Source organism: Aotus nancymaae, unplaced genomic scaffold, assembly GCF_030222135.1.
Source record: "Aotus nancymaae isolate 86718 unplaced genomic scaffold, 86718_ANA_hifiasm-v0.15.2.pri h1tg000021l, whole genome shotgun sequence".
In the NCBI taxonomy this organism is placed as follows: Eukaryota; Metazoa; Chordata; class Mammalia; order Primates; family Aotidae; genus Aotus; species Aotus nancymaae.
This window is the reverse complement of record NW_026988433.1, coordinates 8727129-8748915: the sequence shown is the minus strand read 5'-3', so window position 1 is coordinate 8748915 and position 21787 is coordinate 8727129. Positions and strand designations below refer to the sequence as shown.

Below are 21787 nucleotides of genomic sequence, written 5' to 3'. Positions count from 1 at the left end.
AAGGAGTCCTTGGGCTAATGCTGATGAGATGCCCCGCCCTGTGCACCACCACTGCAGGGTTCTGGGAGCCCCGGCGCAATCACCTGCGTCCAGAGGGATGCCTCGGGGTATGGAGGTGGGGTCGAAGGCCAGGGGGATGTGGCTGCGATACAGGTCCACGCCGCTCACGCCCCGGATCAGGTGCTCATAGGGCGAGATGGGGTGTGGGTGGTGCTCCGGCACGGTGCTGTGCGGGGACTTGGCGATCTCACGAGGTGTCGACGTCAGCTTTCGATCCTGGGATGCCTTGCTGGACGAGAGGCTGCCTGTGGATGGGCATGGTGGATGGCATCGGGTCTCAGCACCAGTCCCCCACGCAGGGCCTCTGGGGCTGGCGTTTATGGGGTGTCGTTTGAGGGTCGGGTGCTTGGCATCCCAAGGACCAGGTCTCTTCATTCCTTCCTTCATTTCTTCATTTGTCTTAGTTAATTTTTTGTTCATTGACTCATTTGCTTTTGTGTTCTAATTCTTTTTTAAAAATTCATTCTTTCATCCATTCACTCAATCAATAAAAAAATACTGATTCAGCCTCTACTATGTGCCAGCAATGTTGTGAGAACTGCGGTGACCCCAGTGAACAAAACAGATAGCAATCCCAGTCCCCACGGAGCTGGCACTCAGCGTGAGAGACAGACAGGTGATAAACCAGTAAACACATGAGAGTTACAGAGTGAAACATGCTTGGAATAATTTTTTTTTTTTTTGAGATGGAGTTTCACTCTTGTTGCCCAGGCTGAAGCGATTCTCCTGCCTCAGCCTCCCAAGTAGCTGGGACTACAGGTGCACATCACACCTGGCTATTGTTTGTACTTTTAGTAGAGACGGGGTTTCACCATGTTGGCCAGGATGGTCTTGAACTCCTGACCTCAGGTGATCTGCCTGCCTCGGCACCCCCATTATAGGTGTGAGCCACCGCGTCCAGCCAGAAGAAAATGTTAGTGTCACAGCATGTGACACGAACTGGGGAGAGGGGATTTGGTTAGAAGAAGTATCTCCAAGGATGTGACATTTAAACAGAGACCCAAGGGACAGAAAGAAACCCACTACGTAAAGATCTGGAAGGCGGGGACGTGGCAGGCAGAGAGGCGGAGACGAGCAAAGGCCCTGGGTGAAGACTGAGCTGACCGAGGTGACCAAGGGCAGGGCACAAAGAAAGGAGGCCGGGGCGGGGCTGCAGAGGAGAAGGAATCTGGCTGAACGAGGCAGGCCGGGCCCCAACAGCAGGCACCCCAGGCCGGAACAAAATGTGTCAAGTTGCCAGAAGGATGACAGCAGGGAAGTGGAATAATTTGATTTGCATTTTTAAAAAGTGTCCAGGCTGCTGTTTGCAGAGTGGATTACAGCAGGAAGCGGCAGGGGAGTGGGGGAAGCCAGGTGAGGCACTGTGCTGGTCTGCAAGGTGGGAAGGAGCTGGAAAGGGTTTGGAGTTGGAGGCAGAGCCCGAGGGCCTGCAGGTGGTTTGGATGTGGTGGAGAGCCGGTGGCGAGGATGTCCCAGGTGCAAACAAAGCTAATGGTGGAGGGTGAAGGACAGCTTCCCCAGCCAGATGCCCACCCCACCCACGCCCACGCATGCCCCACTCACCCTCCTGCAGGCGCGGCGTGGGCTCCCGTGTGGTCACAGGCGAGCCTCGCGGGAGGTGGCCGGCGAAGGGCGCTCCATGGTCCTCGTAGGTCAGGGGGCTCTGCCGTGGCTTGCCCAGCTCTGGCACAATGACCGGGGCCCCGCGTGCAATGGAGCCCCCCGAGCTGCTGGCGGCCCCTGGCCGGCTCTTCAGACTCTCCTCATAGCAGGCGCGTTCCAGTGCCCGGGCGTCGGCCATCACGTCCAGTGGGTGCACAGGTGGGAACGTCCGGCCAGGGCTGCCGATGAGGGAGCGCACGTCGTGCTTTTTGGAGCCAGTGGTGGACGCGCTGGTGTCGTACTTGAGCGGGGTACCCTGGGGCAGAGGGGGTGTGAGCTCCAGCCGTGTCCACAGCCATAGCCCAGACCAGCTGCATCCCCCTTCTGAGCCTCAGTTTGTCATCTATAAGATGGGGGTGACATCATACGCCTCCAGAGGCAGGGAGACAGACGGCTTAGCTAACCCTGAGACGGGCACGCTCATTACTTCCTGCTCTGCCCACCCTGGGCCTGACTCTGGTCCCCAAGCTCCCTGGGGGGACTACAGAAAGGGGCAAAACGCTCAGCAGCCAGCTCTCCCTGCTGTGAGTGTTGGGCCCTCTGAAGGCCCCTGAGTTTGCTAGAAAGAAGCCCAACACCCTCATGTGGGCAAACACTGTCCTCTGTTCAGCCTAGGACCCTCCACAGTCCACCCAATGCCAAGCAGAGAAAATCAGCACCCAGACTCAGTGCCACCCACCCTGAGGCTTTCAGCCCCGGGGACACTGAGGTCAGGGCCGAGGTGTTTGCTCTCGAGACAGAAAGGATGGCTGAAGAAATGGGGGGTCACTGTCCAGACTGGGACCTGCACAGCCAGGCCACCAGGTCCCCGACCCGTTTCAGCAGGCTTAGGGGACGCGGATACTGTGGGGCCTTAGGGCTTTGCAAGCAACAGAAGTCTATTAAGGGATGTCTTCGTTACGTTCCTAAGAAGGGGAACTGCCCTTGTTTTTCAAAAGAATACTCTAGAATCTGCGCCTCGTCTTGGTCAGGCGGTGGCTGCTTGCCAAGGGTTCCATAATTGCCTGGGGGTTGAGAGCCAAACCCTCCCCTGGGCATTCAGTGATCTGACTGCTTCCGCCTTCTCCCCAGCTTCAGCTTCAAAACCTTCCTGCAGGCTGGGACCCCGCCCGGGACACCCACCCCAGTCCTTCCGCCTCACAGCCCTGAGGCCCCGGGGTAGCTCCACTCTCCTTCCCCCTCACAGGAGGCCACCTCTGCCCACATGGAGGGACAGTGGCCTCAGGGGCTTTCCACGAGCAGCTCCTCGTACCATTGGCAGGAAACTTCCCCTACTGAGCTGGGGCCGCCTGGGGGGCTGGGACCACCTGGGGTGCAACCTGCTGGTGGGTGCAGTGGATGTGGAGAAGTGCAGCTACAGGGACATCTGGATTTGGGTTTCACAACTGCATTTGCTGTGTGACTCTGGGTGAGTGGCTGAAACTCTCTGAACCTCAGTTTACTCAGCAATAAAATAAGGTCATGAAGTAAATGACCTCAGAGCATTGCAGGGTGCAGGGGGGGCGCACAATTCACTACGCATCCTCAGAGCATTGCCGGTGGGGTGGGGGGACACAATTCACTACGTGGCATCCTCAGAGCATTGCCATGGGGGTGGCAATTTACTACACAGTGGCCTCAGAGCATTGCGCACAGGGCAGGGGGCACAATTCACTATGCAGCATCCTCAGAGTATTGCCATGGGGTGTGGGGGGAGAATTCACTAATCAGCGGCTAAGAGCATTGCCACGGGGGACATAATTCACTCCACAGCATCCTCAGGCCACACGTGGTCTGGCACAGAGGCCACGGACACTCATTACTATGCTTAGTCCTGGGGCGCTGGAAGCCTGCCTGGCCTCTCTGGGCCTCAGTTTCTCTCCCTGAAGAATGGGAATATGGAAGTTCAGCGGAACAAGGTCAGGAGTCTGACGCCCCTAGCACAGCTCTGGGACCAGCACAGCCAAGGCCTGGTGATGAGCAGCTGGGTGACTGTAAGGCACTCAAGGGCTCTCGGCCTCGGTTTCCCCATGTGAAGCCCAGGGCAGTGCCTCGCAGCCACTGCTGCCCCTGCTAGAACTGGGCCCGCTTGCCTGGCCCCCGGCCGTACCTGCGTGATGGAGCCCTCCTTGAGCGGCCTCGGGGCCAGGGGCAGCTCGGGCGTGCGCCGCAGCTCCTCGCGCGGGATCTCGTGGATGGAGCGGCCCGCCTCCTTCACCGTGGCCACCAGGCCCTCATGGGCCGGCTTCAGCTTCAGAGGGCCCAGGGGCTGCGTCTTGTAGGCCTCGGTCAGGTCCCGTGGGGGCGGCGGGGGCGGAGGCGTGCCTTCCCGCTTCAGGAGCTTTGCCTCCCGACGCAGGTAGTCCTCCTGAGCCTCCACGTAGGACCTCGGGATCCCTGCCGGGAGGACACCACTGACCCTCATGCCCCGCCCCGCCCAGACCCACCAAGAGCCAGCGGGTTCAGGAGCTAGACGACTGGAGTTCAAATCCCTACTTGCTGTGTGATCTTGACCAGGGAATTTGACCTCTCTGGGCCTCAGCTTCTTCATATACAAAACAAGAATACTAACTGAACCACCTCAGCATCATGGACACCATGAAATCATGAAGCTAAAACCACAGGCCGAGCACAGTAGCTCAGGCCTGTAATCCCAGCACTTTGGGAGGCTGTGGCAGGCAGACAGCTTTTCCTCAGGAGTTCGAGACCAGCCTGGGCAACGTGGCGAAACCCCATCTTTACAAAAACACAAAAATTAGCTGGATGTGGTGGTGTGTGCCTGTGGTCCCAGCTGCTTGGGAGGCTGAAGGGGGAAGATTATTTAAGCCTGAAAGGTGGAGGCTGTAGTGAGTTGGGATCGTGCCACTGCACTCTAGCCTGGGCAACAGAGTGAGACCCTGTCTCAAACAACAAGAAAATAAAAATAAAACAATTAAAACCACACAGCTGCCAAGTTCACAGTAGCCAGCTGTGCCACGGACCAGCCACGAGAACATGATAGAGTTCTCGGTGCTCTCCAACCCTCTCCCAGTCGCATCGGCCTTACCAGGGCTCTCTGTAAAATGATACGCAGGTGGCACCTGGGTTAGTGCCAAGCACAGGGCAGCTGCTCTGTAAGTGACACCTCAAAGCAGAGGGGTGATGGGCGGTATTTGGCTTTTCATTTTTGTTTTCAAGTAGATAAGAGACACCCTTGCTCCGGAGCACACGCACTGATCGTGCACAGGGTGTCGCACACCTTCCTGTGAACCTGTTTCCCCCGCACTCCGGCTGTGTCTCCCCTCCCACGCCCCGCTCGACTGTACATTCGCGGGGGGCACGCGGGGAGCAGTAGGCAGGGCGGTACCTTGTGTGATGGACCCTCGGATGTGGTGCTGCTCTTTGAGGTGGTGGGGGCTGTGTCGCTCAGGTGGGATGGCGCGGCCCATGAGACCTGGGTGGGAGAGGGTGAGGGCATCATTCTGGGGGTCCCTGAGCCGTCGCTGGGCAGAGACGGGGTCAGCGTCTACAGCCACCAGTGGTCGTCCCTGGGACGATGGTGGAGTAGGACCCAGCACGTGAGGGTCCCTGCGCTGCCTCCACACGGAGCCTCGGAAAGCACAGCCTTGGTCCCCTCTGTAAAATGGGCCAGCCATCTCCCCACTGAGGGATGAAGTCTCTTCCCTGCTATCACCGGGAGAGCGAGGGCCCCACCTTCGATGCTGGCCGAGGAGATGGCTCTGCCCACACGGCCCTCCATCATGTCGTAGGTACGCTTGGGGGCGGCTGTCTCGTGGGGCGGTCCCGAGCTGCTTCTGCCATCTTCCTTGGAGCCCTGGGTCACAGACATGCCACCTGGAAACCACGCAAAGGCCTCGTGAGGAGCTGGGCACAGGCGACCATGCGCACGGGCCCAGGACCGTGGTGGACATGCCCGGGACCATGGTGGACAGGCAGGAGCCAGCAGTGCTTCTATGCCGGCCCCGTCACAAGGCCTCACAGCCGAGAGCTCCCGGGAGAGCCCACACCTGCAGCCCCCAGGAGCTTTTCCAGGGGGCTACACAGTGACAGAGGCAGGGCACGCTGTCTGCACCCCACACCCCAGCCTCCGGGGTGCTCTGTCTGCACCCCACACCCCAGCCTCCGGGGCGCTCTGTCTGTGCCCCGCACCCCAGCCTCCGGGGCCCTCTGCACCCCGCACCCCAGCCTCCGAGGCCCTCTGTCTGCAACCCGCACCCCAGCCTCCGGGGCGCGCTGTCTGCCCCCTGCACCCCAGCCTCCGGGGCCCTCTGTCTGCACCCCGCACCCCAGCCTCTGGGGCCCTCTGTCTGCACCCCGCACCCCAGCCTCTGGGGCCCTCTGTCTGCACCCCGCACCCCAGCCTCCGGGGCCCTCTGTCTGCACCCCGCACCCCAGCCTCTGGGGCCCTCTGTCTGCACCCCGCACCCCAGCCTCCGAGGCCCTCTGTCTGCAACCCGCACCCCAGCCTCCGGGGCGCGCTGTCTGCCCCCTGCACCCCAGCCTCCGGGGCCCTCTGTCTGCACCCCGCACCCCAGCCTCTGGGGCCCTCTGTCTGCACCCCGCACCCCAGCCTCCAGGGTCCTCTGTCTGCACCCCGCACCCCAGCCTCCGGGGCCCTCTGTCTGCACCCCGCACCCCAGCCTCTGGGGCGCGCTGTCTGCATGCAGGGCTGTGCCTGGGACCACACACGAGCATGCGGGTCTGTCCACACACATGGCGCCAACGTGGGGTGTGAACATGTGCACACACATGCACATGAGCAAAGATACATCAGCAACGTGGACGTGCGGGGCAGGCACGGGTATGTGGAGTGGATGTAGGCACACACACGTGAGCCTGGCTGCTGAGAACTAAGTGGGTCTGTGTACACACATGGACCGGGGCACCAGGCAGCCTTGGCTTTGCGTGTGTACACACGTGGTCACACCTGGAAGCCTGTGTCCATGTGAGTGTCCGACCGCGAGCCTCTGTGTGCATGGGAAGCGTGTGCTGGAGTGGTGAAGGAGGCTCCGTGGCAGAGAGGGCCTCGCCAGGCCAGAGGAGCCCAAGTGGGCCTAGCCCACTGCCCCCCGGACAGGCAGCTGGTTGAACAGACGGAGGTGGCCCCAGAAGGTAAAGGCTTGGCTTTGCCCATCAGCCAGGGCTCTCCTTCCAGGGCTGCCGAGCCCAGCACTATCACAAATAAACCCTCCCGAGCCCTGGCCCACCCCTCGGGGGAATGACCCACTGACGGGCTCTCGGGACTCTCAAGCATTGCTTCGTGTGGCCCTCAGCCTATAAGCTACGCACGCCAGAGGCTGCCAACTGGAGGGTGCCGAGCTGCTGTTCAGAAAACATTCCAAATTCATCACCGACGTTCACACATTGGGAGATATCAGATGAAAACGGAGAGATGGGAAGCCTGGCTGAGCAGCGGCCATGGCGGGGTGGACGCGTGGCAGGTCCACAGTCCTCCCTGCCCCCTGCTGCCTCGCACCTGCCACTGCCTGCACCACCTGCCCGGCCCAGGGAGCAGACAAGACTTTAAAGGCCTTGACAAAAACCTAGGATGAAAACGCTGCATTCAAGGCCCACGGAAGCTCAGGCACTGGTCTGGGGCCTACGGTGGGATTCTACCCAGGGACCTCTCAAGACAAGCCCTTCGCTAACCCCTCTACCTGCCCTTCCCAGGCTTCCCACCACCCCAGGACACTCAGTCCAGGGGCACCGGGGCACGAGCTGGCACCCAAGACACAGCTGCAGGCTGGTCTCCACGGCTGTGTGGCAACAGGGAGCGCATGTTTCTAAGCCACACGGTGCCATCTCCACTTCCCAGGTCTGGGGAGGGGGCCGTGGGGGGAGGAGAGGCAATTCCGGGCTGTGCAGCTGCAGTGCTGAGAGGTGCCCATTAGCAGCTTCCATTTCCACACCCCGGGTACCCTCAGCTGCCAGGAAATTCTTGTTCCCGGCACTTGACTCCCTTAACTCCTTCCTGGCAGGGTCTCCTGGTTCTGGAACCCAGAGCCTAGAGAGGGAGAGGATGGGGGCTCCACAGAGAGAGCCCGGGGCACAGCGGGGTGAGGGGCACTCTGGCCAAGGGCTCTTTCATGGCCAATGCGAGTGCAGGCTTTGTCAGGACAGTGCCGGAGGCCTGGGGCGTGAGCTTGGGATTCTGCTCCAAGCCTCAGTTTCCCTCCTATGCTCCTAGAAAGGGTGGCCACAAGTTTGTTTCCTAAATTGTAAAGAACTGGCTGGAGGTGGGAGGCAGCTAAGGCCAACGCTTCCCTGCTGCTGGCTTGCATACCTGCAGGGACGGGGAGGTCACCACCTATCAGATTGTGCTTTCTCATGTCAACCCAGCCCTGCCTCCCTGTTAAACTATCTCAACAGGCCAAGCACACAGCTAACCCAGTCCTGGGCCCCCTCTCCTCCTGCGACTCACCCTCGTAGGACAGGACGTGGCCCTTCTTGCCCTCGTAGATGACATGGCCCTTGGGCAGGCTGTCCTCCCGGCCTCGGTCCAGGCGACTCGGGCTGTCCTCACCGATGATCCTGGTGATGGTGCCCTTGTACAGGACGTCGGCCGGCGTGCCCTGCAGATGCAGAGGAATGAGCACCCAGGAGGCCGCAGCCAGGACCCCTCTCAACTCCAGTACAGGCACAGACGCGCTTACGAGTCCACATGCCCACCAATGCCCACTGCGTCCACACACACGCTGTCTCAGAAGGGTGAGTGCTTGCACGGAACAAAACCCCATGAGGAAGCTGCAGGAGGAGGAACCCTCATCAAGTGCCGGGACACTGCTTTGGGCGCTTTCTATGGATTCGCTCGTTTAATCCTTGGGACAACCCCAAGGCAACCCTATTGATTATGCCTGTTTCAGATGGGGAAACTGAGGCACGGGGACTTCACCCAGGGGGACCTGGCTAATGAGGGGCAGGCGGGGACCAGAAGCCACGCATTCTGGTCCCGGAGCCTGTGTCCCCACCACTGCGTGGGTTTTACTTCTCGGAGCCTTGACATTCAGTTACCAAAAACTGTAACTGGTGGGGATGCTGGGATTTCTGCTCCTGTGCTGTGCCCGTGACCACATCATGCACTTTGCCTCCTAAAACCAGGACAAGGACTCGCGTTAGGGCAGGACACCAGACATTTTAGTTCTAACCCAGGGTTTCTCCCCGTCAGCCCTCCTGACAGCGGGAGCTGGGCCATTCATTGCTGTGGGGCTGGCCCGGGCACTGTGGGGTGTTTGGGAGCATCCCTGGCTTCCGAGCGCTGAATGCCAGTGGTCCACGCCTCCCCAGAGTGTGCCCCACCAACTCAGGACAATCGAAAATGTCCCTAGACAGGTGCAGGCAAAATTTCCCCCAATTAAAAACCGTTTCCTTATAGGGAGTGAGCTCCCTGTCGGAGGATGTGTTCAAGCAGAGAGCAGAGGGCCACGTGGGGTAGCATCCTGCCTCAGGTGACTTCCAGGAACACAAGCATCAGGGGTCAGAATATGATGTTAGAGTCAGACTGCTGGGTGTCAAACAGCAACTCTGCTACCGAGTTGCTGTGGGACCGCCTTTCTGGGCCTCAGTTTGCACCTCCACAAAATAGAGACATTCAGCATTGCTGATTCTCCAAGGCATCCGGCGCAGACAAGGGGTCCCCAGATCTCAACATCCCGCTTCTCTTTCTAGGATTCCAGGAGCAGGTTCATCAGTAAGGGGTCCTAAGACCTGGACCAGTGAGCTTCGAGTCTCTGCTCCAGCCGGCCGGACCTGCTTGGCTGGGGATATCCCCTGGCAGAGGGCAGTCCCTTTGTGCCCCGGGGCATTCGCTGCAGGTCCTGGCCTTCGTGGAGGGCAATGGCAAGACGTTCTGAACTCGGACGAACCCTCCCCCGAGCTTCTGAAAGCGCATGCTCTGAGCAGCACCTCCCTGCTGTGCTTTGAGACGCCTGTGCACTCGCAGTGTTAGCTGTTAAGTCAGGGACAGCTCAGGGCAGCACCTGTCCCATCAGGGGCGCCTGCAGCATCCAGGCGGGAAAAGCCCTCCCAGAGGGGCTGATACAAGTGTACCCCTTTCTGTATCCAGCCTAACGTGGATTGTTCACGTCAAAACTGGGTTTGTACTGCAGAAAGCAGAGGCTTACTCAATACCACAATAAATGATTTTTTAAAAGGGGGCTCTCCATGATGAAACTGAGGCATCTGATTTTTTTTTTTTGAGAAGGGGTCTTGCTGTGTTGCCCAGGCTGGAGCGTAGAGCACCATGATAACTCACTGTAGCCTCAAACTCCTGGGTTCAAGCGATCCTCCTGCCTCCCAGTCTCGAGTAGCTGAGGCTACACACAGGTGCCACCATGCCCACACAAGTTTTAAATTTTCTGTAGAGACAGGCATCTTTTCGTCCAGGCTGGTCCCAAACTCCTGGGCTCAAGCTATCCTCCCACTTTGGCCTTCCAAAGTTCTGGGATGACAGGTGTGAACCACCGTGCACAGCTTGAGGTTTCTGAGCTATAGTATTTTAGAGGAGCTATCTTCAGTGGCATGGACAGAGGACAGAAACCCAGCCAGTGACCCCTGCTCTTGGGAGAATACACTGGACAAACTCCCATTAACAGGGAAGCTTCTGTTTGCATAATGTCTGCATCCCGGAGATGAGCCTGTGGCCTCTCGCTGTTGGTCCCATGAACTCTACTCCCAAGATGGGCAGGAAGTCCCTAGAGAATCGAGGAACTGGGACTTCCCTGAGCTTCCCTCGCCAGCTGTGGGCCCACATGGTCTCTGCCCGTGGCACCCGCTAGGTTAATGAACGTCTGTGTGTGCAGGCCGCACGCTGACTTCCCTGCTGTCTGGTAGCGAGGCTGCGGGGAAGCCTGACCCCTGCCCATCTCACACGTTTTGGAAGGTGCCTCTCTGCCAAAAGCAATCAGAGACGTGCGGAACCGCGAGGGTGAGGGAGGGTGCGGCTCACGGCACCCAGAAACCCCGGCGGTGGATGCTCAGAAACTTCAAAGGCCAACCCGTGGTCCTGACGACTTCAGGACAACGACACTCCCAGGAATACTGCCACCAAAGGGGAAACTGAGTCAGGGCAGGCCGCTGCCTGCCTGCCTGCATGGGTGCTGGAGCTGGTACCTGAGGACCCTCAGCCTGACTTTTGCCCAAAGCACTTGCCCTTCCAACTCAGCACAGCTGCCTTTGAAAGTTCAGAGTTTTAAAACCTATAGATTTCAGAGAAGGGCGAAGTGGAAACGGCTCCTTTGTGGTGGGAGTTGAGGCTGCCTGGGTCAAAAATACCTCCCCGCAGATCACCCTGATGCCCGAAGCTCCACTGTGAACACGCATGCGTGTGTGCACACGTGTGTGTATGTGTGGGCCACGCTCTGTCACTGTGTTCTAGAGCCGGATGCACGTGGCACAAAGCCCTGGGGCCACAGCTCACTAGCTACAAGGCTGGGGCACCAGTCCCCGCACGACTCAGGAACGCTCTCACGCTCTGTCACTGTGTTCTAGAGCCAGATGCACGTGGCACAAAGCCCTGGGGCCACAGCTCACTAGCTACAAGGCTGGGGCACCAGTCCCCGCACGACTCAGGAATGCTGTCACGCTCCATCTTTGCACGTGCTGTTCCCTGAGCCCAGAATGTTGTTCCAAGATTCTCGCACGGCTGGCAGGTCCCCTTCCTCACCTGTCTAAACAATGTCCCCGGCCCCAGGCATTCTCAGCTGCTGGACTCACATTCTGCCTGCCTGCCTACTTAGCTTTGACCTGCCTACTTAATTATCCTGGTCTGTTTCCTTCCACCACATGGCAGCTCCCTGAAGGCAGAGTTTTGAGCTGTGCTCGGCAACCCCAGGGCCTGACTCCATGCAGACAAGATGAAAGTTCATGGAGTGAACTGCTGTCCCCCGGCCATTGCCCCATCGGCTGAGGCTAAGGGTTTGGTGACAAGGGGGGAATCATAAGATGGGTTGGCCCAGTGCTGGTCCCACCCCAGCCTTCAGGCCGCATCCCAGGACACCTACATGGGTGATGGAACCGCGGTACGTGATGGGGCTGTCCGAGGGCACCCGAGTGCTGGGAATGCCTTTGGTGATGCTTCCGCCTGGAACCGAGCCAAGAGTTGTCCCTGGAAGACACAAGACGTGGGGCTGCGGGGTATCTGTGGCCCTTCCCTAGGCCCCGGTCCTGAGAGCCACCCTGAGTGAGGCCCTGGTGACCCACAAATTGTGCTTGTTGTCTCAATGCAGAGGGAGCTCCCCTGCCCCTAAATGGTGAGGGAGACGGCAGTGAAGAGGGGCTCCCAGACCCTCTGGGAGATGACACCTCCCAGCAGGTTTTGAATAAAGGGCCCCTTGGCCATCCAAGAAGCAGGGGCAGACGCTGGGGGCCCTCACCTCTCAGCACAGATGCCTCCTGGGCTGTGGGTACCCCCAGGCTCTCCGGTGGTCCCGCCTGGCCCCGTGGGGACAGCTGCTCCTGCTTCACTCCGCTGAAGGGTGCTGAGGACCAGTAAGAGGAGCAAGTCATGTGCTGCCCGGGCAGGGTCCTGGGTGGTCTGTCCCCCTCCAACCTCAGCCAGGGGCTGGGGAGCACCACCCTCCCTCCATGTTCCAGCTAGGGCTGCTGAGGGGGGACCTCCCAGCTGCTACCTGCTGGCCGACCTCTCGTGGGCCAAGATGCCCCCTCCTCACCCCCCACCCCACCCACAGGACAGCCAGAGCCCAGCCTGGGCCACCCAGATGGATGGACCAGGAGCCTTACCCAGCTTTTTGGGGTCCATTTGCAGTGGCAGCCCCATGGTGACAGGGCCCACCGGGGCCTTGGCGTGCTCCGAGTATGGAACATGGAGCTGGACCGACATTCCCTGCAGGGACGAAGTTGTGGGGTCACGGGGGCACCCTGGTCCCTCCCCAACAGGCCAGATTGCCTGACGCCCCTGTTCACAAAGCCCATGTGTGGATCAGAGGCCGGGGCTGCTGCCCAGCTGTGTAACGGCAGACAAGTCACTGCTGCTCCCAAGCCATGGTCCCCTCCCCTGTGAAGGGGCTGCGCCCTCCAAGCACGCTGCACTTGCCCTTCCATTTCGCAGAGGGGGAAGCGGGAGGTGAAGGAACTTGCCCACGGCCACACGAACTGGTTCCAGAGCCTGTGCCCTTGAGTGCAACACAGAGTGGCCCCCCAGGGACGAGGCCCTGAGCACCTGAGGCAGGACCCAGCCAGCTCAAACCCCAGACGCCTGAGTGGCCCCAGATGACCCAGGCCCCCGAGAGCCTGGCTCCCACCCACATTGTACCGGTCCCGCTGCCCCCCCCACAGATAGGAAGACCAAGCCCCTGAGAGAGGAGGGGTGGCCCCTCACCTGGGAGATGGCACCTATTGGCCTCTCGAGGATGCTGGGGTGCTTGGCAGAGGAGATGAGGGGAGGCGGGTTGGAGATGGTGGGTGGGCGTGGCAGGGCGGGCCGAGTGCTGTCGTGGAGGCCCAGGGGCAGCGGGTGACCTGGAGAGCACATGTCTGTCCACCGTGGGGCCCAGGAGCAGTCACACCCCTGCTGGACACACGCCCGGGGTGGCACTCCACCTCTTCCCTGTCCTGGCCAGGAGGTGCCCATCCAGTCGTGCCCCTCTCCTGCCCTGCCCGGCTCTGTCCTCATTAGTGACCCGAGTCCTAAGTGCAGACACCACTACCCCGAGGGAGCCTCCCACCCCACCCCACCGCCCAGGCCCTGGTCCAAGCCCTTCAGCTCTCACCTGGACCCCCTAACTGCCCTCTCCATTTCCACTGCAGCCCCCAGTACTTCCTTCCCCTTACAGAAGCCAAAGGGACCAAAGTCTACCAGTGCGTACGCTCCCCCTGCTGTGCACTCTCGGTGGCTCCCTACTGCCCTCAGGAGAAGGTCTTTGCCCCCGCCTTGGCCTCCGGGCTTGCCTGACCTGGCCCCTGGGTCTCCCCAGCTCACTGGGCACCACGCTTTGGCAGTGGTGGCCAGACTCAGTTTCTCAGGCTTTGCCTGCTCTCTCCTGCCTCTGGACATTTGCACATGCCGTTCCCTCTGCCTGGCATGACTTTCCCTGTTCTTCTGACTTCCTTGGCCCACACATCCCTCGGGATCAGCCTTTGAGAACAGCATGGTCTGTACCGGCCCCCAGCTGTGCCGCTTTACAGCTGGCAATGCCCAGCAGGACTGTAGGACCCGGAAAAGGACCTGCACAGGACCTCACAGCACCTGTGAACCAGGCAGCGCCTCGCCTCCCTCCCCAGGCTCTACTGTCCGCCCATTCTCTAGCTCTAAGCCGTCTTTGGAAAACATAGCTCCCACTCTAAGCCTGTCCCTCACCAGCTCAAGCACCTGCTGAGGCTCCCTCTAGCCAGTGGCTTCAATCTCAATCCTGAGGAGCTTTCTCAGAAGATCTCCTCCTTCCCCTCCACTGACCAGGCGTCCCTCTAGCTGGGTCCCATTCAGACTTTAAGAAGCTTCTGCATGCAGCTCAGCCAGTGCCAACAGTGCAAACAGTGGCTGTGCACGGACAGACTAGAAGCCCGAGCTCGGGCAGAGCTACTCACCAGGTGGTGCATAGGAGAAGGCTGAGGGGTCCGGGGCATGCGGGGAGGCCTTGATCACCTCACGGGGGGGCACGGGGAAGGGCAGGCCGGAAGTCCAGCAAGGGGGCTCCCCAGGCAGCTTCTGGGCCTCGGCGGCGAAGGCTGGGAAGAACACAGGCTTCTCTGCTGAGGGCAGGAGGTGGGGCAGTCAGACCTGGGGAGCCCTGGCCGACCCTGCTCAAATGTCCTTCCTGCACCCACAGTGGTGGCGGCCTGTGACAGCATGGGCTCCGCTGGGAAGCCCCCTGAGCCTGCCTGCCTGGGTGCTGCTCTGCAACCCCACAGTGTGTTGCTCAGCAGGGGAGTGGGGCTCGAGGCCTGGGCTGGGGGCTCTCAGTTGCCCCCGAGGACAAGAACGGGACCCGGTGGCTTTGCAACCCCAGAGGTGCTCAACCAAGCCCAGTGAGCCAAGGTCCCTGGACAGGCCTCTAACCCAGGGGGCAGCAAACGGTAGCTCAGAGGGTCTGTCTGCCCTGAGTTTTTTGAGACAGGGTCTCACTGTGTCACTCAGGCTGGGGTGCACTGGTGCCATCACGGCTCACTGCCTCGACCTCTGGGCTCAAGCGATTCTTTCATTTCAGTCTCTCAAGTAGCCGGCAATACAGGTGCCCACCACCACACCATGTCTGGCTAATTTACGTTTTACTTTTGTAGAGATGGGGTCTTGCTATGTTGCACAGACTAGTCTTGAACTCCTGGGTTCAAGGGATCTTCCCAATTCAGGCTCCCAAGTAGCTGGGACTATAAGCACATATCACCACACCACAGTTGGCTAATTTACTTTTTATTTTTGTAGAGATGAGGTCTTGTTATGTTACCCTGGCTGGTTTTGAACTACTGGGCTCAAGAGATCCTCCCACCTCGGCCTCCAAAGTCCTGGAATTACAGGCATGAGCCACCACGCCTGGCCCCACTGTCTGACTTTGCTAGTACACTCTGACTGACGCGTGGTCACATCTGTCCATTTATTTATTGTCTATGGCAGAGCCGAGTTCTTGCCACAGAGACCACCTGGCCCACAAAGGCTAAAATATTTACTTTCTGGCTCTTTGCAGGAAAAGTTTGCAGGCCTGTGCTCTACACAGTGTTGAAGGAGGTAACCTGTGATGTGTGTTTGTGTGTGTGTGTATGTATGTGTGTGGCTGTGTGTGTGCATGTGTGGCTGTGTGTGCATGTGTGGCTGTGTATGCATGTGTGCGGATGTGTGTGCATGTGTGTGGATATGTGTGGATGTGTGTGCATGTGGATGTGTGTGCATGTGGATGTGTGTGGATGTATATGTGTGCATGTATATGGATATGTGTGTGCATGTGTGTATGGATGTATGTGTGTGCATGCACATAGTGTGCATGCATGTGTGTGCGTGGATGTGTGTGTGCATGTGTCTGGGTGTGATGGATAGTGTGGATGTGTGTGTGCGTGTGTACGTGTGGATGTGTGTGGATGTGTGTGCATGTGTGTGGATGTGTGTGCATGTATACAGTGGATGTGTGCATGTGTGTGGATGTGTATGGATGTGTGTGTATGGATGTGTATGTATGGATGTATATGAATGCATGTGGATATGTGTATGGATATGTGCGTGTATGGATGTGTATGTATATGGATGTGTATAGAAGTGTGTGTGCATGTATGGATGTGTATGTGTGTATGTGTATGCAGGTATGTGGATGTGTATGTGTGTGGATGTGTATGTATATGGATGTGTATAGATGTGTGTGTGCATGTATGGATGTGTGTGTGTGTGTATGCAGGTATGTGTATGTGTGTGCATGCGTGTGGATGTGTATGGATGTGTGTGTGCATGTGCGTGTATGGATGTGTGCATGTGTATGTATATGGATGTGTGTAGGTGTGTATGGATGTGTATGTGTATGTATATGTATGCAGGTATGTGTATGTGTATGTATGTGTACAGGTGTGTGTGCATGTGTGTGTGTGGATGTGTATGGATGCAGGTATGTGTATGTATGTGTATGGGTGTGTGTGCATGTGTGTGTATGGATGTGTGTGTGTATGAATGTGAATGTGTGGATGTGTATGGATGTGTGTGTAGATGTATATGGATGTGTGTATGCATGGATGTGTGTGTGCATGGGTGTGTATGTGTGTGCATGTGTGGATGGATGTGTGTGTATGTGTGTATGTGCATGTCTGTGAATGTTGTGGCAGGCAGCAGGGGGTTATGAGTCCAGTCTTCCAGATGATAACCACAGCGTAGGCCTCCGTTTGCTGAGTGGTACTCCGCACAGGCACTGTGCTCAGTACCCCATGGCCTGCAAGAGCCCCGTGTTAAGCTCAACAGAGACTGCTGCCGGACCCATTTTACAGAGGGGAAACTGAGGTACAGACATACTAACGGGCTTATCTGAGTTCACCAGCAAACAGCCAAGTCGGGCTCAGAAGCCCCCACAGCTGCAAAGGGCAGTACCAAGAGGTGATGGCCGCCATGGCTGACATGAACCTAAGCACATTCACTCATTCGTTCTCACAGTACCCTACAAGGAACTGACTGTGATTATCCCCATTTCACAGATGGGAAAACGGAGGCTGAGAGGTTAAGCCACCTGGTCAAAGGCCCAAGCTAGCAAGTGGCAGATAGCAGCTTCTAAGCCAGGCACTGGGGCTGCAGACCATGGCCTTAGCCTGGATCGCTATGCCCGTGGCAGAGAAGCAATGATTGGTCCTAGATTTTAGGCCTGGGGACAGCCTGTAAACTCAGCGGGGGCCAGGGGGCTCACGCCTGCCTTCATGGCATCCTCCCACCGGCCTCTCGCCCTTTGCTGAAATCTGGCCTCAGCTCTGAACCTCTCCCTAAGGACCAATCCTAGGGGGAGATAACCAGCCAAGAAGCTGAAGAGACACAACTTGGGGATGACATAGCCCTTTGCCCCTGGGACAGGAATGGCAGGCAGGTGTCATCTCTCAGGCCACCTCCAGATGAACAACGGGGGATCTGAAGGCTCACTGGGTGTGACAGAGAGGAGAGTGCTAAGATCAGTTAATGATGCCTGCTGTGAGCAGGGCAAGTGGGAAAAGAGGTCTGAGTTTCCCCTGAACTTGTGTCCTGGTGAGGTGGGCAGCCCACAGGAGGCGGGGGTCACAGATGCAGGGGAATTCTCATTCTTACCATCCCCAGTGGAGGCATCTCTACAGGGCCTGCCTCAGGCCTGTGAATCTTGCGAAGGCCCTAGACCTGGCCCCTCCAGCTACTCAGCCCTGTATGCCTCTGGTGCTTCCTCCAGCCCAGTTCAAGAGAGCTGGGGGCAGGGTGGAGGGGAGGGGCTCGATGCTGGAAGGCAAGCTGGGGCTAGGCCAGGCTGGGCGGGCAGCCGAGAGCCTGGAGAGACAACCTGTTCCTCCAGCTGGGCCCGGGGGGGCCCGATGGACCTGCTTGGCTGAGCCGCTCTGCCTGGGAGCCAGGGGCAGAGAAGGCTGCCCTTCTGAGAGACCAGAGAGGGAGCGCTGGGTGTCAAGTTCATGTGCGTCCCTGCGGGAGCTGAGCTGCAAGCCAGGCTGAGCGAGAAAGGCATGCAGGGCCTGACGCCAGGTGCACCGTCCCCACGGGGAATGAGGCCAGGAAACAGCAAGGCCCTGGCCACACCAACGAGCCAAGTGCCAGCCACAGGAACTGCTGGCCAGTGGCTCCCTTTCTCCCAGGACAAGGGCCCTCGACCTGGCTCAGCAGGACCTGGCTGGCGCCATGCAGTTCCAGCCCTGCTCACATCTGACACTGGCCAAAGCCGCCAGGGCTCCTGACACGCCTACGCAGCTCCTTCCCGGGCTGGTGCCCCAAACCAGCTACGTCTCTCAGAGCCACGCCCCAGGCTGCACACTGGACCCTGGCCCCGGGCAGCCCAGCCCTCGTCATGGGGCGTCCCAGTTCCAGCGAGACATCCCTGGCGTCATCCCCACAACGGGTTCAATGCCCTGCTGGCTTCGACTCTGAAACAAACTCCCAACGCGCCCTTCCTTCCACCTCCACAGCCACCTGCGCAGTTCAGGCAGCCTCCGTCGCCTGCCAAGAGCAGCGCTGTGACCTCCTGCTTCTGCCCTTGACTCAACAATGGCCAGAGAGAGCTTTCCAAAATATCAATCAGATAACACGAGCCCCCTTCCCCACCCGCAACACACACTTCAAAAGCCTCTGCCACACCTGAGACAAAATCCCCTCTCCACGGCGGCCTGAGAAGCCCTACACGATGCGGCCCCCACTCCCCTCGCTGTCCCACCACCCTACTCTTCCCCAGCCACCGCCACCCCTGGCAGCTCCTCACTCACCCCGAGCACGTTACCACCCCAGGGACTCTGCACACGCTGTCCCCTCTGCCCACCACACTCACCCCGAGATCTGCCACGGGGGGCTGCTCCCCCCTCCACAGCGTCCTTCCCAGAGCCGCCTCTTCACTCAATCCGTTTTGTTTCTCGTGGTGAACAAACAACCCTAAAACCACCTTGCCTGGTTACGTGTCCTCTGGTTTAACATCCTCCTCACTCACAGAAACAGCAGCTCCCCAGAGCAGAGACTTCCTTTTCTCCTGCTGAATCCCCACTGCCTAGCATGGTGCTTAGGGCCTTGGGTGTTCAACAAATGTCCCGACCCAGCAGCCTTGGGCAGACCCTGGAGGCGGAGGTTGCAGTGAGCAGAGATCGTTTTGTGCCACTGCACTCCGACCTGGTGAGAGCGACACTCTGTCTCAAAAAAATAAAAAAATAAATAAAGAGAAGGGGATGCCACACCTGAGGCAGTGGTGAGGGGGCAGCTGGTGGTAGCTCCGATCGCCTGGGTTCATCCCTGGGCTGTGCTGGTCAGGGAGGCTCGCCTGGGGTCCTGCTGCCCTCACACCTTGGGAGCAGCCAGCCAGCAAACGCCCAGGGTGGGTACCTCTGGGGAGGCAGCCCCCAACGCCTGCAGGGCACGACAGCACCTGCTGCATGCCAGGCTGACCTGGAGAAGCTGCCTCTTCGGGGACTTTCTTGGGCCCAGTGTGAAGGGAGGCAGAGACTGAAGATCCAGGGAAAGAGCAACCACACCCGCCTGTCTCCCGACCTTGAGCTTCACGTGATGACAGTGAGGTGTGCCCGGGGCAGCCACCGTGACACAGCTGCTCGAGAGTCACCCCCAACCCTGGCTCCTGGTGAACCCAGAGACCTTGGCCTGGAGCAGGGTCAGGATGCGAGCTGGCTGGGGGGCAGCCCTTCCTGCCGAGGCCCCAGTGCTGCTCTCAGCCGGGTGCTGGGCCCCATCTGTGATTCCAGAAGCTCCCACGTGGACTGAATCACATCGAACCAGAGGCTGGGCCACAGATATGTTTTTGTGTATTCACAATGCTTTTGAAAATTCTGAGAAGTTGCTGGTGTTGAGAAACCAGGGGGCTTTCACACAAAAACGTCATTTCTGGCTTTGCTGGAAGAAGCACCCCAGGCCTGTTTTGCCTCGAGGTGACTCCTGGCCAAGGCCAATATGTGCCCACTTTAGAGAAACCATGAGTGCTCCAGTTTGCCGCAGCCCCTACCATTCCCAGCTGCCTCCCCCTGCCCAACCGTTCCATTCGTTCACTTTGCTTTCCCTACCACTGTGGCCTTGGGGTTTGCAGAAGCTGCTCTGGACACACAAACGTCCCTTGCCTGTCGGTCCCCTGCTGTCCCAGCCCCACTGGTGTGCACTCACCCTCCTTGTCGGCGGGGGGCGCTGGGCTCCTGCTCTTGCCCCGGGGACTGCTGCTGGGCTGCTGAGGGGCCTCGCTCTCCGGCTGCAGGTGCTGCTGTGGCGGTGGGGCCGGGGCAGCCGGCTTAGCAGGAGCTGCGTCTTCCTGGGGGGGCTCATGGACTTTGGTGACCTGCTGGGGGAAGGAGGCAGGAGTGAGCATCCACAGAGGGCATCCGAAGATGACAGGGTCAGGAAGAGACCTGCGTGTGACCAGCCTGGAAATCGAGGCCTGGGAAAGCCAGTGACATGCTCCAGGTCCCAGCTGGGGCAAGGAGGGGAGGTCTTAGCACAGAGCACATTGGGGAGCCCACCCCCAAAAAGCCTGGCCCAGCTGCCCGGTGATGGACAGGGAGAGGCCACATCCCCAAAAAGCCTGGCCCAGCTGCCGAGTGATGGACAGGAGGCTGGAGCCCACTGTTACCCTCTCCCCTGGCTCCTTCCCTGGACCCAAATCCTCTGGGTCTCAGGGAAGCCAGGACTGAAAAACAGGACTGTGTGGGCCTTGGGGACTGGGCAGCAGCAGCCTGGCACATCCTGAGCCCATCACTCAAAGCCCCAAGGGACCACTAGCCTGGTCAGCTTATGGTCTTTTAGCCTGGAGCCCCCCTGCATCTAGGAAGCCCTGACCCACCTACCTGGAGAAGGCACCTCTAAGGCCCCGCCCACCTGGCTGGGAGAACCTTCCAGGGGATGTTCCCACAGGGCCCCAGGGTCAGAACTGGTAGTCCCCACTCTTCCCTGGCCAACGTATTGCTACAGCTGAGTGAGTGGGGGAACCTCCTGCCTCCCCATGACCCAGTGTCTAATGTGGGGGTTCAAGGGTGCTGGAGGGTGGAAGGGAGGAGGCCTTAGGCCACCAGTCCCCGCCTTCACCGGGAGCCCCACCCGGCGCGCCTGCCAGCTTCCCCAGCTGTTCCTCCCTCATCTCCACGGGCTTTCTCCGGGAAACAGGCTCAGACGAGCTGGGCTGCAGGTGCATGCTCCCGCTCATGGGATTCTGTCTTGAACAACGGTAAAGTCAAGGAGGTCAGGGTGGGCTCGGTGGGGCCTGGGCGTGGGCACTCACGATGGGGGGGATGGCAGCTGCTCGCTGCTTCAGCTGCTTCAGGTCCAGCGGCTTCTGGGGAGAGGTGTTGGCCCGGGGGTCGCCAGTCGGGGTCAGGAGGCTGGGCCTCGGGGACAGCAGCCTGTGGAGGCATGAGCGCCATCAGCTGGGGGTCCACAGCCGGACTCTTGCAGGGAGGGGGCTGCCCAGTTTCGATGACCTCTCTTGTCTCAAGCCCTGGAGACAAGGCTAAGGCCCTGAGATGGGAAGCAACTGTGTAGGTCACCCAGACAATGGGGACGGACTGAGATTCGGGGCCTGGGGAGGAGAGGCACGAACAGGGGGTAGGTGGCTCCTCGCGCACTCCCTGGTTCTTGCAGGCCCCATCAGGGGCCAAGCTGGCCTCCCACCCTGGCCCAGCGGCCAGCCAGGCAGGGCCCAGAGGCCCAGGCAGGGATCAAACATCCCCCAAGGATGTTTCCCCAGGCAAGGAAAATCCCAGAGAAGCCCAGACCTGGGCCCACAGCACATGTGGCCCTCCAGATGCTGCCAGAAAACCAAAGAATCAGCCCAACTCAGGCACAGAGAAATGAAGAGAAGAGATTCACTAAGAGATTCCTCATCCCTTGAATCTGAGAGGTTTGGGTGCCAGGGCAGGGCGGTGGGCACAGAGCCGAATGAGCTCTGGTTACCGGAGGCAGCAGTGGGGGAGCTGCACCCACTTCCTGGAATCTCTCCCGCACACTACCCAC

The 21787-nt window shown here is 59.3% G+C and overlaps 1 protein-coding gene across 24 annotated transcripts in view; it reads right to left on the bottom strand.

Moving 5' to 3' along the window:
• The window catches only part of NCOR2 (nuclear receptor corepressor 2), a 211703-nt gene that overhangs the window by 18426 nt on the left and 171490 nt on the right, over positions 1-21787 (bottom strand). For 22 of the 24 annotated variants that reach the window (XM_064379585.1, XM_064379594.1, XM_064379584.1 and 19 more), the window contains 13 exons: positions 21057-21177; positions 19952-20123; positions 14242-14406; positions 13037-13176; positions 12439-12541; positions 12072-12176; positions 11700-11803; positions 8123-8273; positions 5395-5535; positions 5048-5134; positions 3812-4098; positions 1624-1978; positions 84-305 (listed from right to left, as the gene is read on the bottom strand). In XM_064379585.1, the coding sequence (XP_064235655.1) occupies positions 84-305; positions 1624-1978; positions 3812-4098; positions 5048-5134; positions 5395-5535; positions 8123-8273; positions 11700-11803; positions 12072-12176; positions 12439-12541; positions 13037-13176; positions 14242-14406; positions 19952-20123; positions 21057-21177 (2153 nt within the window). The remainder of the gene's footprint in view (positions 1-83; positions 306-1623; positions 1979-3811; positions 4099-5047; positions 5135-5394; positions 5536-8122; positions 8274-11699; positions 11804-12071; positions 12177-12438; positions 12542-13036; positions 13177-14241; positions 14407-19951; positions 20124-21056; positions 21178-21787) is intronic. The other 2 variants (XM_064379589.1, XM_064379590.1) reach the window with 2 other exon arrangements.